Source organism: Sinocyclocheilus rhinocerous, unplaced genomic scaffold (genome assembly GCF_001515625.1).
Source record: "Sinocyclocheilus rhinocerous isolate Xijiao unplaced genomic scaffold, SAMN03320098_v1.1 scaffold988, whole genome shotgun sequence".
Classification (NCBI taxonomy): Eukaryota; Metazoa; Chordata; class Actinopteri; order Cypriniformes; family Cyprinidae; genus Sinocyclocheilus; species Sinocyclocheilus rhinocerous.
The window spans coordinates 345,552-357,786 of record NW_015650363.1 but is presented as its reverse complement, the minus strand read 5'-3'; the positions used below and the strand labels follow the sequence as shown (position 1 = coordinate 357,786).

Sequence of the window (12,235 nt, the reverse complement as noted above, 5' to 3'; positions counted from 1 at the left end):
TTTTTTTTTTCATTTGCCATCCACTCATAACTGACAGAGGACATTTGAAATTTGAAAAAAATATACTTTATTTCACCATGGTGTTTACACAATTTGTGTATAAAATGTATAAATTCTCTTTAACCAAAAAGAAAACGAAAAAGAAAAAAATGTATTTTATGCACTGCATTTTAAATGTTCATATCTCTATACAAAGCACACAGAGAAAAAGTACAAAAGCTCAGAATGAACTCTTGTTTGAATGGCGAGTCTTCCGAATATCTCCGTCGCGAGGAGTCTTGCTCACCTCTCGCGCTCCCTGAGTTGCGGTTTCATCTCACGCGCTGCTGCTGCTGCTGCTACCGGCGCGTCAAGCGCAATGAAGTGATTCCCCGCATACGGATACAGTCAGTCCCGTCCTTTATCTGCGAGAGCACACACAAACAAAACAAAAGGTTATTAATTTCATACAAATATATGATCTAGGCTATGATCTGTATTTTTATTTGTTTATTTATTTATTTATTTTTGCTTTGATCTGTATTTTTTATTTATTTATTTATGTATTTATTTTTGCTTTATTCGAGATTTTAGTCATGCCTTCTGAATGTTGGGAAACAACTCACGTACAGTTTACGCCTTGATAAAGACATTTAATGTTTGACAGGGAAAGAGTAAACTATTGTGAGGAAATATAGTTAGGAAATGTAACACTTTTTAAATGATCATCTAGCACAAAAAGATGTGTCCAAATATATTATCAGTCGCCTATTAGAAGGGACCAAATATTAAAGTTAAAAAAGCTGTCACTGAATACATTATGGGCATAATTACCACTAATAACATAAGGACTTCTATTATTTTTGTAACGTAAATGTGTTTTCCTTTCGTTTTAAGCTCTCAAATCTAATTTATGTGTGCTTTATTCTCAAACTTGCTATCTTTAACAGCCCGTATTAGCAACATATCAAGGGTCCTTCACACTTTCTGAGGTGCATGGATCTGCACATCCCGTCCATTTGCCATTCATAAACGTTTACTATTATAAAGATAAGTGTTAATTATTACTATTATTGTAGACACTCTCTATATCAAAATGCATTATTCTCACGTGTCCATCCATTTGAATTCTCTTACCCCTTTTCTCTGGCTGCTGAGGCAGAAAGTACATATGGTGCGCGGCTGCTTCCCTCCGCTGTCCCCCTGCGCGCTGTAAACCGCGCTCACGCACGGCTGCGCGTCCTCTCCTCCGTCCCCTATCAGGAGCACATTGGCCAGATGTGAGATGTAACTGGAGGCTAAGCGCAGAGTCTCAATCTTTGACAGCTTTCTGTCCACCGGCTCGGTGGGAATAAGAGTCCGTAACGCCGTGAAAGCAGTGTTGACACTCTGTGTCCTGTCGCGTTCCCGCGCGTTCGCTGTGTTCCGTTGCTTTACTATAACCACACTGCTCACCGTGGAGTTGCGTGACATCCGCAGCCGCTTCTCCGCACTGGGACAGCAGCCGTAGCTCAGCTCCGAGCTGCCGTCGCTCTCGCTGCGGTTTTCCTCATCCTCAGACATCATAGCAACATCCGGGTACGCTAGATGAGTCGCCATGGGCCGCAGCATGGCAAATGCCATCACTAAAAACGGATTTGGCCCGATGAAACCGAAAGGGAAGTATCCAAAGTATCCAAAATGAAACGATGGATTGTTGTCAAGCACTAGCCACGGAAACACTGCATCGCCAAACCCTGATGTGTGTTTCTCTGACGTGTTTCAGCAGTTGATCAATCTCATCACATGTTAAAGATCCTCTTGATGTGCGCCCTTAATCATTCCATGCGCGAGCAGCTAAAGCAGGAGCAGCGCGCGCGGTCTTATAGGATCAGGGAGGAGCAGGGAGGGGCAGTCACTGATATGCAAATAACCAAAGCGACAGTCTCATAGATGAGCTAAATCATATTTGAGCACAAAATACCTATTTTTAATACTTGATAGTTTTGCTAACAAATTCAAATCCATTCAGGGATAAAGAAAAACATTAAGAACAAACAGAAAAATAAAGTTGCATTCACCGAAACGTATGTTTTTGGACAGGTATACGCCTACCATGCATGGCTGTGCTATTCTTATAACATGCGCTCTCAGAAAAAAAATGGTACAAAAGCTGTTTCTGGTTGGCATCTTTAAAGGGTACATATTGGATTGGTACCTTAAAGGCACACATTAGTTCCTATAGTGTGCATATTAGTACCTAAAAGTTACAAAAGTGTACCTTTTGAAAAGGTACCGCACAAGTGACAGCTTTTGCACCTTTTTTTGATAGTGTGTAAATACACTGAGATGAGTTTCAGTTCAATACCATGATATTGCCTTCTGTCCCATCACTGTATGGTACTGCCACAGTAATGTAAGTTTAAGGGTGTTTTATGTTTTTATATATGTATAGATTTATAATTTATAATATTTATCTAATATTTATAATTTATAGTATTATAAAGTCTTATATTATTGATTTCATTAAATTAGTTTATTATTCCTGGTGTTATATTATTGTTGTTGATGAAATATTGCAGTTGTGTTTCGTCTGTGTTTCTTGTTGCAAGATTATTTCCCTTTCCGGTTTTAATCATTTTAAAAACTTATTTTGGTTTTTATTTTGGCATCTTTTGTCTCTGTCAGATGTACTGTAAAAATAAACCCACTAAAATTGAAAACTTCAATTTTAAATTAGGCCATTATTATTATTATTATTATTATTATTATTATTATTATGCAATGTGGAAACGAAGAAAAAATAGACTTTTTTAAATAAAAGAGCTCGTGCAGTAATATGACCCTTCACTGGGAAAAACAGAAGCTGCACCTGCAAGTAACTCTCGGCCTGTGATTATCCTCTGAATTTACTGCTTTTATTGCGCGGCCATTTGACAGCGAGGCGTTTAAAACAACACCGGGCCAATAATGAACGCTGGCAAACGCATTGTAATGCTGCAAAGATAAAGATGTTTATTTACAGAAGCACTTTCCTAAGTGGCTTATTCGAAAAACAAATTAAAAAAAGAATTCGCATCGAATGTCATATATTCATTGGTGAATCGAGGTTTTCAAGTGGACCTGCACTAGAGAGTATAGCTATTATTTATTTTTAAATACGGCCCTTTTACTCGCAGTCACATTGGGCATTACTGATTTTGTGAAGTAAGATTTTAAGTCCCGCTGCCTTTTGTTTTCATTCAGTGGCTCAAAGAGCATGAGGCCACAGTAAAGAACAGTAGGGGTCTCTCTCTCAACCTTTTTCTTACCTTCTTTTTGGCTTTTTTTTCTTCTCTCATACACCCATGTCTGTTTTTTTTGTCAATTTTTTTTAATTTTTTTTATAGCCTATACAGACAGTCAAGATTTGTTCACTTTCATTCTTATTTCCTACATTTGATTCCTCTGCTTCACATTCACACATTTGTTTTCACTTTCCTTCCTGTCATAATTCATGACTGGCCTTGTCATATAAGCATAACTTGTCTCACGATCATGATCTCTGTTTCAGTGCATTCAGTGCAAAAGAATGCAAGACCTTAAATCAACCATATAGGCTTAAGTGACCAAACTCACAAACCTGTGACCTCTCATCTTTGACCTCAGCTTATGTGCTCAAGCAATGTGGTCATCCTCATTTGGTCCAATAATCGCTCAGTTGCAATATGCATAACTACATGCTTTATTGAAACAAAGACTTTTTATGGAAATGTATATTTCTGGGCATTTTGACATGCATTTCAACTGAATCTTCAGAAACTCTCCTTGTTTTGACATCACCTAAACAGCTAAAAGCACAGTTTTACTCCAGCTTTAACTCACACGTTATACCATTAGCAGGATAACAAGATTAAATTCACATAATTGTGTTTGTTGAACTCTCAACTGTTTGGTTTGTAGCCGAGGGGCAGAAGTTCTGCTGGAGTCTATGAGCTTCTGCTTGGGGCTGAGCTCACGCAGTGATGGTTTGTTTGTAGGTGTTGGGTAAATAAACATGAGGCAGATGTTAAGAATGATCTAAGAAAGAGAGAGTGAGACAGTGGCAAATGGTTTCCAGACCCTCTTTCTCTGTCTCATTTATTTTCTCTTTGCTTCCATGGCCCGTAATATGTCACTTGGAGCAGCTTTCACAAACATGTCAGTGTCACTTAAACCCAGGACTTTCTGTCCCCTCAGCTGCACCAACAACCCCCTCCCAACATCTACGACACCTACGACATTTTCAAAACACCTGCATGCTGTTTTTACAAGCCTGTGGTGGGCAATAATCAATAAAGCTATGCTGATCCATACAATCTCCAATTTAAATGTTCAAAACAATCACCAATTAAAGATTTATTAGTCTCAGTTAATAGTAATTTCTTCATATACAGTATATATATATATATATATATATATTTTATTTATTTTTATTTTTTTATTTTTATTTTTTTTATTTTTAAGCAACTGCGTTAACTTATGTTAACAAATTTAATGTGCCATCAATTCTTTGCTAGTTATGTATTTATCATGCAATGACAGACTCAGTGTTCTCATATGAGTTGGATGGGACAAGTCAGTGAGCGAAGACTGCAGCTGAATACACAGATTTAGAGGGCCAATAACATCATGTCAGAGAGAAAAAGAGGGACTTGCTTAGAAGGAAGGAGAGAGGGACTGTGTAGGTTGTAGGGTTCATACATTTGAGTGAGAAGAGCAGGTGTGTGTGTGTTATGGGAAGAGGGGGTAGACTATGCTATAAAACCTTTCCCTCTATAATGCAACACACAATCTATGGTATTATGTTAAAGAAATATTTGAGGTTCAAGTTAAGCTCAATCAACGGCACTTGTGGCGTAATGGTGATTACCAGAAAAATAATTTAGACTTGTGTCTTGTTTTCTTTAAACATAAAATAAATAAGTAAATGGGGCCAATTTTTGGAGCATTTAAAAGCAGAAAGTTGTAGCTTAGAATTGTATAAAAGCACTTACATTAAAGGAGTAGTTTATCCAAAAATGAAAATTTGCTGAAAATCGACTCACCCTCAGGCCATCCAAGAGATGAGTTTGTTTTTTAATCAAAACAGATATGGAGAAATTTAGCTTTACATCACTTGCTCACCAATGAAACGGGTGCCGTCAAAATGAGATGATAAAAACAATAATTTGCAAGTAATTGACACAACTCCAGTTCATCAATTAATGTCTTGTGAAGTGAAAAACTTTGTGTTTGTAGTAAACAAATCCATCATTAAGGCTTTTATTTTTAAACCTTTAGAATTCCAGTACATAATCCATAATACGCTTCCTCCAACGAAAAAGTCCATGCCCTGTTGATTTATTATCAGAACACACCAACATATTTGCTTGTTTTGCTTCCGGATTGCTTCCGGCTTCGCTACCGTTCGGACGTTCTTGCTGTTTAGCTGTGCATTCATTGAATGAGCACTGTGCTATGTCCGAACTGATTGCACTATATTCTACGTATTATCGTTTTCTTAAATTCATTTTAAACTTCTTAAATCAATTGTTTTAATCATTTTCAATGTTTTTAAATTCCTTGTTTTATTGTTGTGATTTTTTTTTTTTCTTTTCTTTTATGTAAAGCACTTTGAATTACCATTGTGTATGAAATGTGCTATACAAATAAACTTGCCTTGCCTTGCCTTGCCTTGTTTTGTGCTAATTTTGCTTGAAAATGGTGCTTGCTCAGTGCATACTTCTCTCTTGATTTAGATGAGTGTTTTTTACTGGCGAAAGCAATAATATGGATAGAGGAATCTCTTGCCGTAAGCAATGGTTTGAAGTTAAAAATGTCTTAATGTTTATTACAAACATGCAGCTTTTGACTTCTGGAGTTGTGTTGATTACTTGTGGACTATTGTGATGTAATGGTTTTATCAGCTGTTTGAACTCTCAATCCAACGGCACCCATTCACTGCAGAGGATCCACTGGTGAGCAAGTGATGTAATGCTAAATTTCTCCAAATCTGTTCTGTTGAAGAAGCAATCTTGGATGGCCTGTGGGAGAGTACATTTTCATTTTGGGGTGAACTATTCCTTTAATTCATCTTTTATAACTTGTTATAACTTCTGTATAATTTGAGCTATAAAGCTGCTCTCATCATTTTACAGTGGTTTTATGGTTACATTACAACAGAAATGTAGTATTAAAAATCCTTTTACCCAAAAAACTACAATTAAAATCATGTACATGCATATTGTTTAGGTGGCTATGCTACTGAAACTGAATATGTTACTGTTGATGGATTGGCAATAGTTACTTCCATTGTTAGTGCCTCACTTTAACCAGATGTTTGTATTTTTTAAGGAAGAAACAGATCAAATCAGCATTATTCCACAAATGCTGTCAGCTGAGCTCAACCGTAATATTCCTTTAATACGCTGCTGTCATAGAGAAATACACATTTGGACATTATTCTAAGCCATAAATATGTTTATAGCATGCCTACTGAGGATGTAGTGCACATAAGGATGAGTGGACATTAGAATGAGTGTATCATTGTATATAATGCTGTATGACTATAGGGTCAGTGTCTAATAACTCATATTGTGGCCACATGTGATGGAGGTGTGTGTGTGAAAGAGAAGAGGAAAACGTGTTTTCAGGACAGCTAATTCTTCACAGCATTTGGAAGGCTAATGTACATCCATCCAGAGGGGATGAGAAGTCCATTATTCATTTGCATGTAACTCCACAAATATGCTGAAATGGTTTGTTAAATTTACATGTGTGAGTGTGCAAGTATATGTCATTATTTTGTCATCATGTAACCCCTCCTGCACTGCAGCGTCAGCAGGGGATTCATACAGCGCACAGAGCCACAGTGTGAAATCAGACGCTATTCAGGGAAATGTTGACTGACCCCTGCAGGTAAGGGTCAATGGTAGGATCCTGCCAAAGCTGTACAGGAAAAGGAAGTCTATTCATGTCCTATTGCTCCATAACTCTTGGACTCTGACATACAAAACAAGACCATACAGCAGGAACACCAACACACACTTAACAGGCACTTCAAAACAGAGAACACAGTAAGTCTACATCAATGTTCTGGCGTCTGATGATACAGTATTCAAACACATATTTAAGGATGGAAAATCTTTATTTTCTTTTAAATTGTACAAACTGCACATCTCTTAATGCTGAATCCAGCTGGTTCAGGAAAATGAAACCGAAAGCTCAACTGCACCAAGCTCTTAAATATAAGGCCGAGCATGTTGTAAGCAGGTTTCACTAGTTTTGTCAATTAGAAATTAACTACAGATGTGAAAGGTTTTATTGTCATATGCTGTTCTATATAAATTGTTCAAAAAAGTTCCTGAGTCAATTCAATGGGAAATTTACATCAGAACAATTCATTCTGCGTGTATTTCATGATTTCAATCATCTGTGAAAAATATGAAAAATTTAAGGGACCAATAAAAACAAAAAGGTAATCCTTTGAGGTAAGGATATGAAAAAATAACAGAAAAAACTATTTTGAGGTAAAAAGTAAAATTTCATACCTAGATTGTGATTCAATAATGGATGTTAAATGACCAAACTGGTATTATGAAATTCTGTTATTGAACTTATTGTCTCATTGTGAACGATTCATCCATGTATGTATTTCATTTTAAATTTTGACCTTGTAATTTTTATTAAAAATGTTATAACTCGATCTTCTGATGAAACAACATACTTTCTTACAATCAACTGCAAGTTTACATTCAGATCTGCCTCCATCCAAACAATCAATGAATTGAATTGAAATTTGTAAATTATTAGATAAATATTATTATCAAAGTTTGTTACAAGCAAATTACATTTTCAGCAATATATATATATATATATATATATAAATAAATATATATGTATATATCATATATCATTTATAACCTTAACAAGAGGAAGGAAGATCTGCATCCAGGTCAAATGCGTCTTGTGCCCTTCATGATCCTCAGACAGCTTGGATTTGTCCAAGAGATGATTTCTCATGCCTGTCAAAAGCAGAGTAGTAGAATTACACCGGTTCATAGCAGGTGCTTGTGAGGCAGAAATATTCATGAGATTTTCAAACACATACTTATGTGTTAATGTTGCCTCAAGCACCCGTTTCTTCTCCCACCATCTGTCATTCTTTGTCTCTCTCCTCCTAGTTAGGAAGAAGAATTTTTGGGATGTAGGAGACATTCTTACAGCTTCCTTTATTTCCCCAAAAAGCAGCAAGTGCAGCCCACACTTCCCAAATTGGGTGTGTGTCTGTCTCTCTTTCTTTGCGTCTCCTCAATCAGGGGTTTTGTGTGTCAGGAGACTTCTAAGGATACATTTTTTCCAGACCGTGTGGAAGCCACAGGAACTCTTCTCACACGCGACCATTCTTTTGCCAGAAATTTACAGTCGGGCAGGTTTGTTCCGCCGAGGCCCGGGGCCCCCTCTTCACTTCCTGAGGGGTCCCAAAGGGAGGTCAAGATCAGGGCCAGCACCCCAGGGACTCGTATATCGCCAGTGGAGAAACTCTGTTATCTTCCAGCAGAGATCTACAATGTAGTAATCGCCAATCACAGGCCTGTACCTTCCTCCACGATCAAAGGACGCGGCTGTAAAGACATGATTCCTGCAATCAGCAGCTGCTGGTGTCCAGCTAAACTCTGTTTCTATGAAGATCCCAAGGTAAGACCACATTTCTTAAAGGGACAGTTCACCCAAAAATGAAAACTCGGTTATTATGTACTCACCCTTATGTCGTTGTATGACTTTCTTTTTTTGTGCACCTTGAAGAATATTTTAAGTGTGTTTGTCCAAGCAATACAACAAGCTTTTGTAAAAAAAATTATTTGAGTGTTTGGGTGCAGTTTAAAGAGGTCATGAACTGAGAAATCAAAATTCCCTTGATCTTTTGACATATAAAAGGTCATTGTACTTTTAAAAGATCCTGTAAGTTTCAGAACTCAAAACTTTCTAGTCAAAAAACAGCTTATATTGAAGCCAATCTGCCAAAACGACAGGTTGTGGAATGTGCCACTTTATGACATAATAGTGTGGCTAAACACCACCTCCGCAGAAGATCATCAACACTGCTTCTACATCATTGCCTGTTTAGCCCCGCCCACTGATTCGCACATGTAGTGTAAATAACAAAAGTGGCAAACACAGGTCTATGTAGAAACCAAACGATAAAGATGGCTCTGAAGACAAGACTAAAAGACGATGCTGTGCCGACTATATTGGATTCGACAGTAATGTCGCACCACACAAGTGTGAGTAACTGTTTTTATTTTGTGGTCGCTATTGCTTTGTCTGTTATTACAGATTGTTTGATATGTACTGTGTATTTATGTGTTTTAACCTAAATCACATGTAGCTGTCAAACATACACAACTGTTAGCCATTCATTGCAGTGGGCGTTTACTTCCGATTCTACAATCTGCTACACCTATTCAAACAGAGCGTTCCGATGAGGGGTCAAAACAGGACAGAAAATAGCCTATTACTTCTGAATTATGATGTTTTTTGATGTAAAAATCTTGATAACATTATAAGTGGACCTCAGAGAACAGTACAAAATAATAAACAACAAAGGCAGGTCATGACCCCTTTAAAACCTTGGAGCTGCTGACATTTGCAAGGGATTTTATTTGTCTATTGTAGTCATACCATACAAACTGTTGCAAAGTTCAGAAATACACAATAAAATTCTCACAAAATTCCTACAAATCCCAAAAAAATTGTCGTCATTTTTATTGTATTATTATTGACTGAGTCACCTGCAATGTTAGCTGTCAGAGAATCAGGGTTTCAAAAGCTTCAGTCATCGTCCTTGTGGAATATGAGAGGCCTTTTGCAATGGATATTAGGCCAAGGTCAAAGGGAAGTGAAATGCCGTTACAAGGAAGAAATCTGAGGTGCTTGTCCTCTGATCTCCTCTAGACAACAGCTGAGAGCAGAAATGTCTATAAGAGCAGTTTTCATGTCAGATTCAGCGGTTCCACTATATTTCTTCTATATCAGTCTGTGAGCCTCAATCCATCTATATATAGCAGTGTAATAAAACTGAGCTGCTGTATTCATTCTTTTCCTTCACTCCAGCCTGCTGAGGAGAAGAATGCTGGCCAGTTCTCATGACTCGTGACCCCCAACATGTCCTGCCATTATGGATGAGCTTAAGAGAATGTCCTACATTTCTCATGCCCCTCCACTGGCACATAAAAATAATAATTTATAAAAAAAAATGCTGTGAATTTAGCTTATCTAAAAATACACAAAGCACATAGTTTGCAGTGATTATTAAAATGTGATGATTAAGATGTGCAGCTTTTAATATACAAAGCAGATCTGGACACAATACAGGAGTAAGATCTTTATGAATTTGACTGTGCCAGTCCACCCGAGAGACTCAATCTCAAAGTGTGTGGTTCAGAGCACATAGCAAAACCAAGTCCAATGGTCTCCAGACCAGCACACGCCTGTGGTCATCTTGTGGATGCTCATGTTGTGGTTTGGCATAGAAATTTGAAGAGACGTAATGAAAAAAATCATCAAAGGTCAGAGAAGCCTGAGCATCAAATGGAAACATACAATACAAATCATCCATTTTTACCATTGCAGCATCTATTATTATTGTTGTTTTATTTTATTTGTTTTTTTTATTTTAACAAACCAAATGCATTTATGAAATATAATAAAGTACAACCTTTTAACAGTTTTTTTTTCCCCCCTAATAAAATCGTAGAAATTAATTGGCATTTCAAGTTGGCCTACAAATACCACTGGACAAAATCTCATACTCTACTCAAACTCTCAAAGACTTCCCAAAGTGAACTACAGGAGTCCATGATGAGTTAATGAAAAGCTAAAACTAATTTTTAAAAAAAAAGTAAAATGAACAAATAATCTTAAAATAATAACAATAAAAACAATCATTAAAAAACACTTAATAAAAAATACTAAATGTTTTATTTGTTTATCTACATGTCATATTAACCAATAACAGAGCAAATGTGTTGTTTCATTCAATATCAACTTAATATCTAATTGGGTAATTAAAGTTAATATTTTAGGTCAAACTAAAGGATTTCGGCTGACGAAAATGGTTGGGAACCACTGCTTTAATCAATCAGTTCTGTAATGCTGCCATCTCGTGGTCAGACTATGAACTGACAGATGGAGAGAGATCTGTTTAGTCATCGTGACTTCAATCACACAGTGACCAAGTAAAAATTATGTTGAGCAAAAAGAATATAAACATTTCAGATTACAGTTGTTTTGGATGATTCAAAGCTCTGATTCATAAGAATGAAACACCTTTAAAGGATACATCCAGAGAAGAAGAACTGACCCGAAATAAATTTTGCTCTCTGATTAGAAACTTGTGTGAATATTTCCTTAATTTTAGCTGTTCTCAAGGAACATCAAAGTGCCATTTTCAAAATAAAAATTTACATTCTTTATCAAGAATGTAGAAACGTCTCTTAAGTGTGTTGAATCACAGTAGTTTCGGCGTGGAAGCTCCCAGGTAAGTGCGCAAGTCTGAGATGTTAGATTTGATTATCTTGGCTGATATGGATTTCATCTTTAACCTCTGATAGGCAGCAAATCGATGACATCCTCCAAAAGAGTAGTAATAATTACCCCCCTTTTCTCCAGTGATCCAAAGCACGTCTATGGGAGGCACAACGGAGATATCTGCGCCCTCCTGGAAAAACAACACAGAAGTTATGCAGTGAGCTCAGATATAATGGCACACTGAATAAGCATATTTAAACGTTAAATGGAGTCAATAGTCTGAATTAATTGTTACCTGTATACTGCTCATGAGGCTTTGGACCTTCTGGTCATCTAGAACAGGCGGAATGGGTCGTATGATCACATCCATTGGAATGCTATGAATGTCCTGGATGTTGTCTGAATGGATGGAGCGGTTTTCTCTGCTTAAACTGCCCATGTTTCGCGTGAAAATCCCGAGTGGATTCACGCTTGCGGTGCCGACGTGCTTTCGGAAAACACCGCTCAGATTTGGAAACATCACTAGAAGCGTTCTTCTTCTTCTTCGTCTTCTTCTTCTTCTTCTTCTTCTTCTTTAGGGTTTAACGGCAGCTTGCATCCTGGAAGTTGCATTACTGCCATCTTCTGGAATTACTCCTACACCGATTAAAACATCAAATCCTCGTCATCAGTCTTGTTTTTTTAAGGAAGCAGAACAAATATTTCCTTCGTTTACTTTTTCTGCCACATTCTAATATGTCCTTTAGTC

General features: G+C 37.1%; 2 protein-coding genes across 2 annotated transcripts; both read right to left on the bottom strand.

The window, feature by feature from the left end:
* Nucleotides 1-159: 159 nt before the first annotated feature.
* Nucleotides 160-1,802, bottom strand: tcf15 (transcription factor 15). Its single transcript, XM_016516874.1, has 2 exons — nucleotides 1,117-1,802; nucleotides 160-404 (listed from the first exon to the last, which is right to left on the bottom strand). Exons 1-2 carry the CDS (start codon nucleotides 1,600-1,602, stop codon nucleotides 339-341), a joined length of 552 nt encoding a protein of 183 aa, XP_016372360.1. The 5' UTR covers nucleotides 1,603-1,802; the 3' UTR covers nucleotides 160-338.
* Nucleotides 1,803-10,696: 8,894 nt separating this feature from the next.
* srxn1 (sulfiredoxin 1 homolog (S. cerevisiae)) lies at nucleotides 10,697-12,069 on the bottom strand. Its single transcript, XM_016516873.1, has 2 exons — nucleotides 11,783-12,069; nucleotides 10,697-11,677 (listed from the first exon to the last, which is right to left on the bottom strand). The coding sequence occupies exons 1-2, from the start codon at nucleotides 12,005-12,007 to the stop codon at nucleotides 11,468-11,470; spliced, it is 435 nt and encodes a 144-aa protein (XP_016372359.1). The 5' UTR covers nucleotides 12,008-12,069; the 3' UTR covers nucleotides 10,697-11,467.
* Between the last annotated feature and the right edge of the window lie 166 nt (nucleotides 12,070-12,235).

What these genes read in the sequence shown, in the direction of transcription:
- tcf15 (XM_016516874.1), bottom strand. Translation starts at nt 1,602, where the DNA reads ATGGCATTTGCCATGCTGCGGCCCATGGCGACTCATCTAGCGTACCCG. An exon ending in TCAGCAGCCAGAGAAAAGGG is followed by an intron (nt 405 to 1,116) that starts GTAAGAGAATTC and finishes GTGCTCTCGCAG; the next exon opens with ATAAAGGACGGGACTGACTG.
- srxn1 (XM_016516873.1), bottom strand. Translation starts at nt 12,007, where the DNA reads ATGTTTCCAAATCTGAGCGGTGTTTTCCGAAAGCACGTCGGCACCGCA. An exon ending in GCCTCATGAGCAGTATACAG is followed by an intron (nt 11,678 to 11,782) that starts GTAACAATTAAT and finishes TTGTTTTTCCAG; the next exon opens with GAGGGCGCAGATATCTCCGT.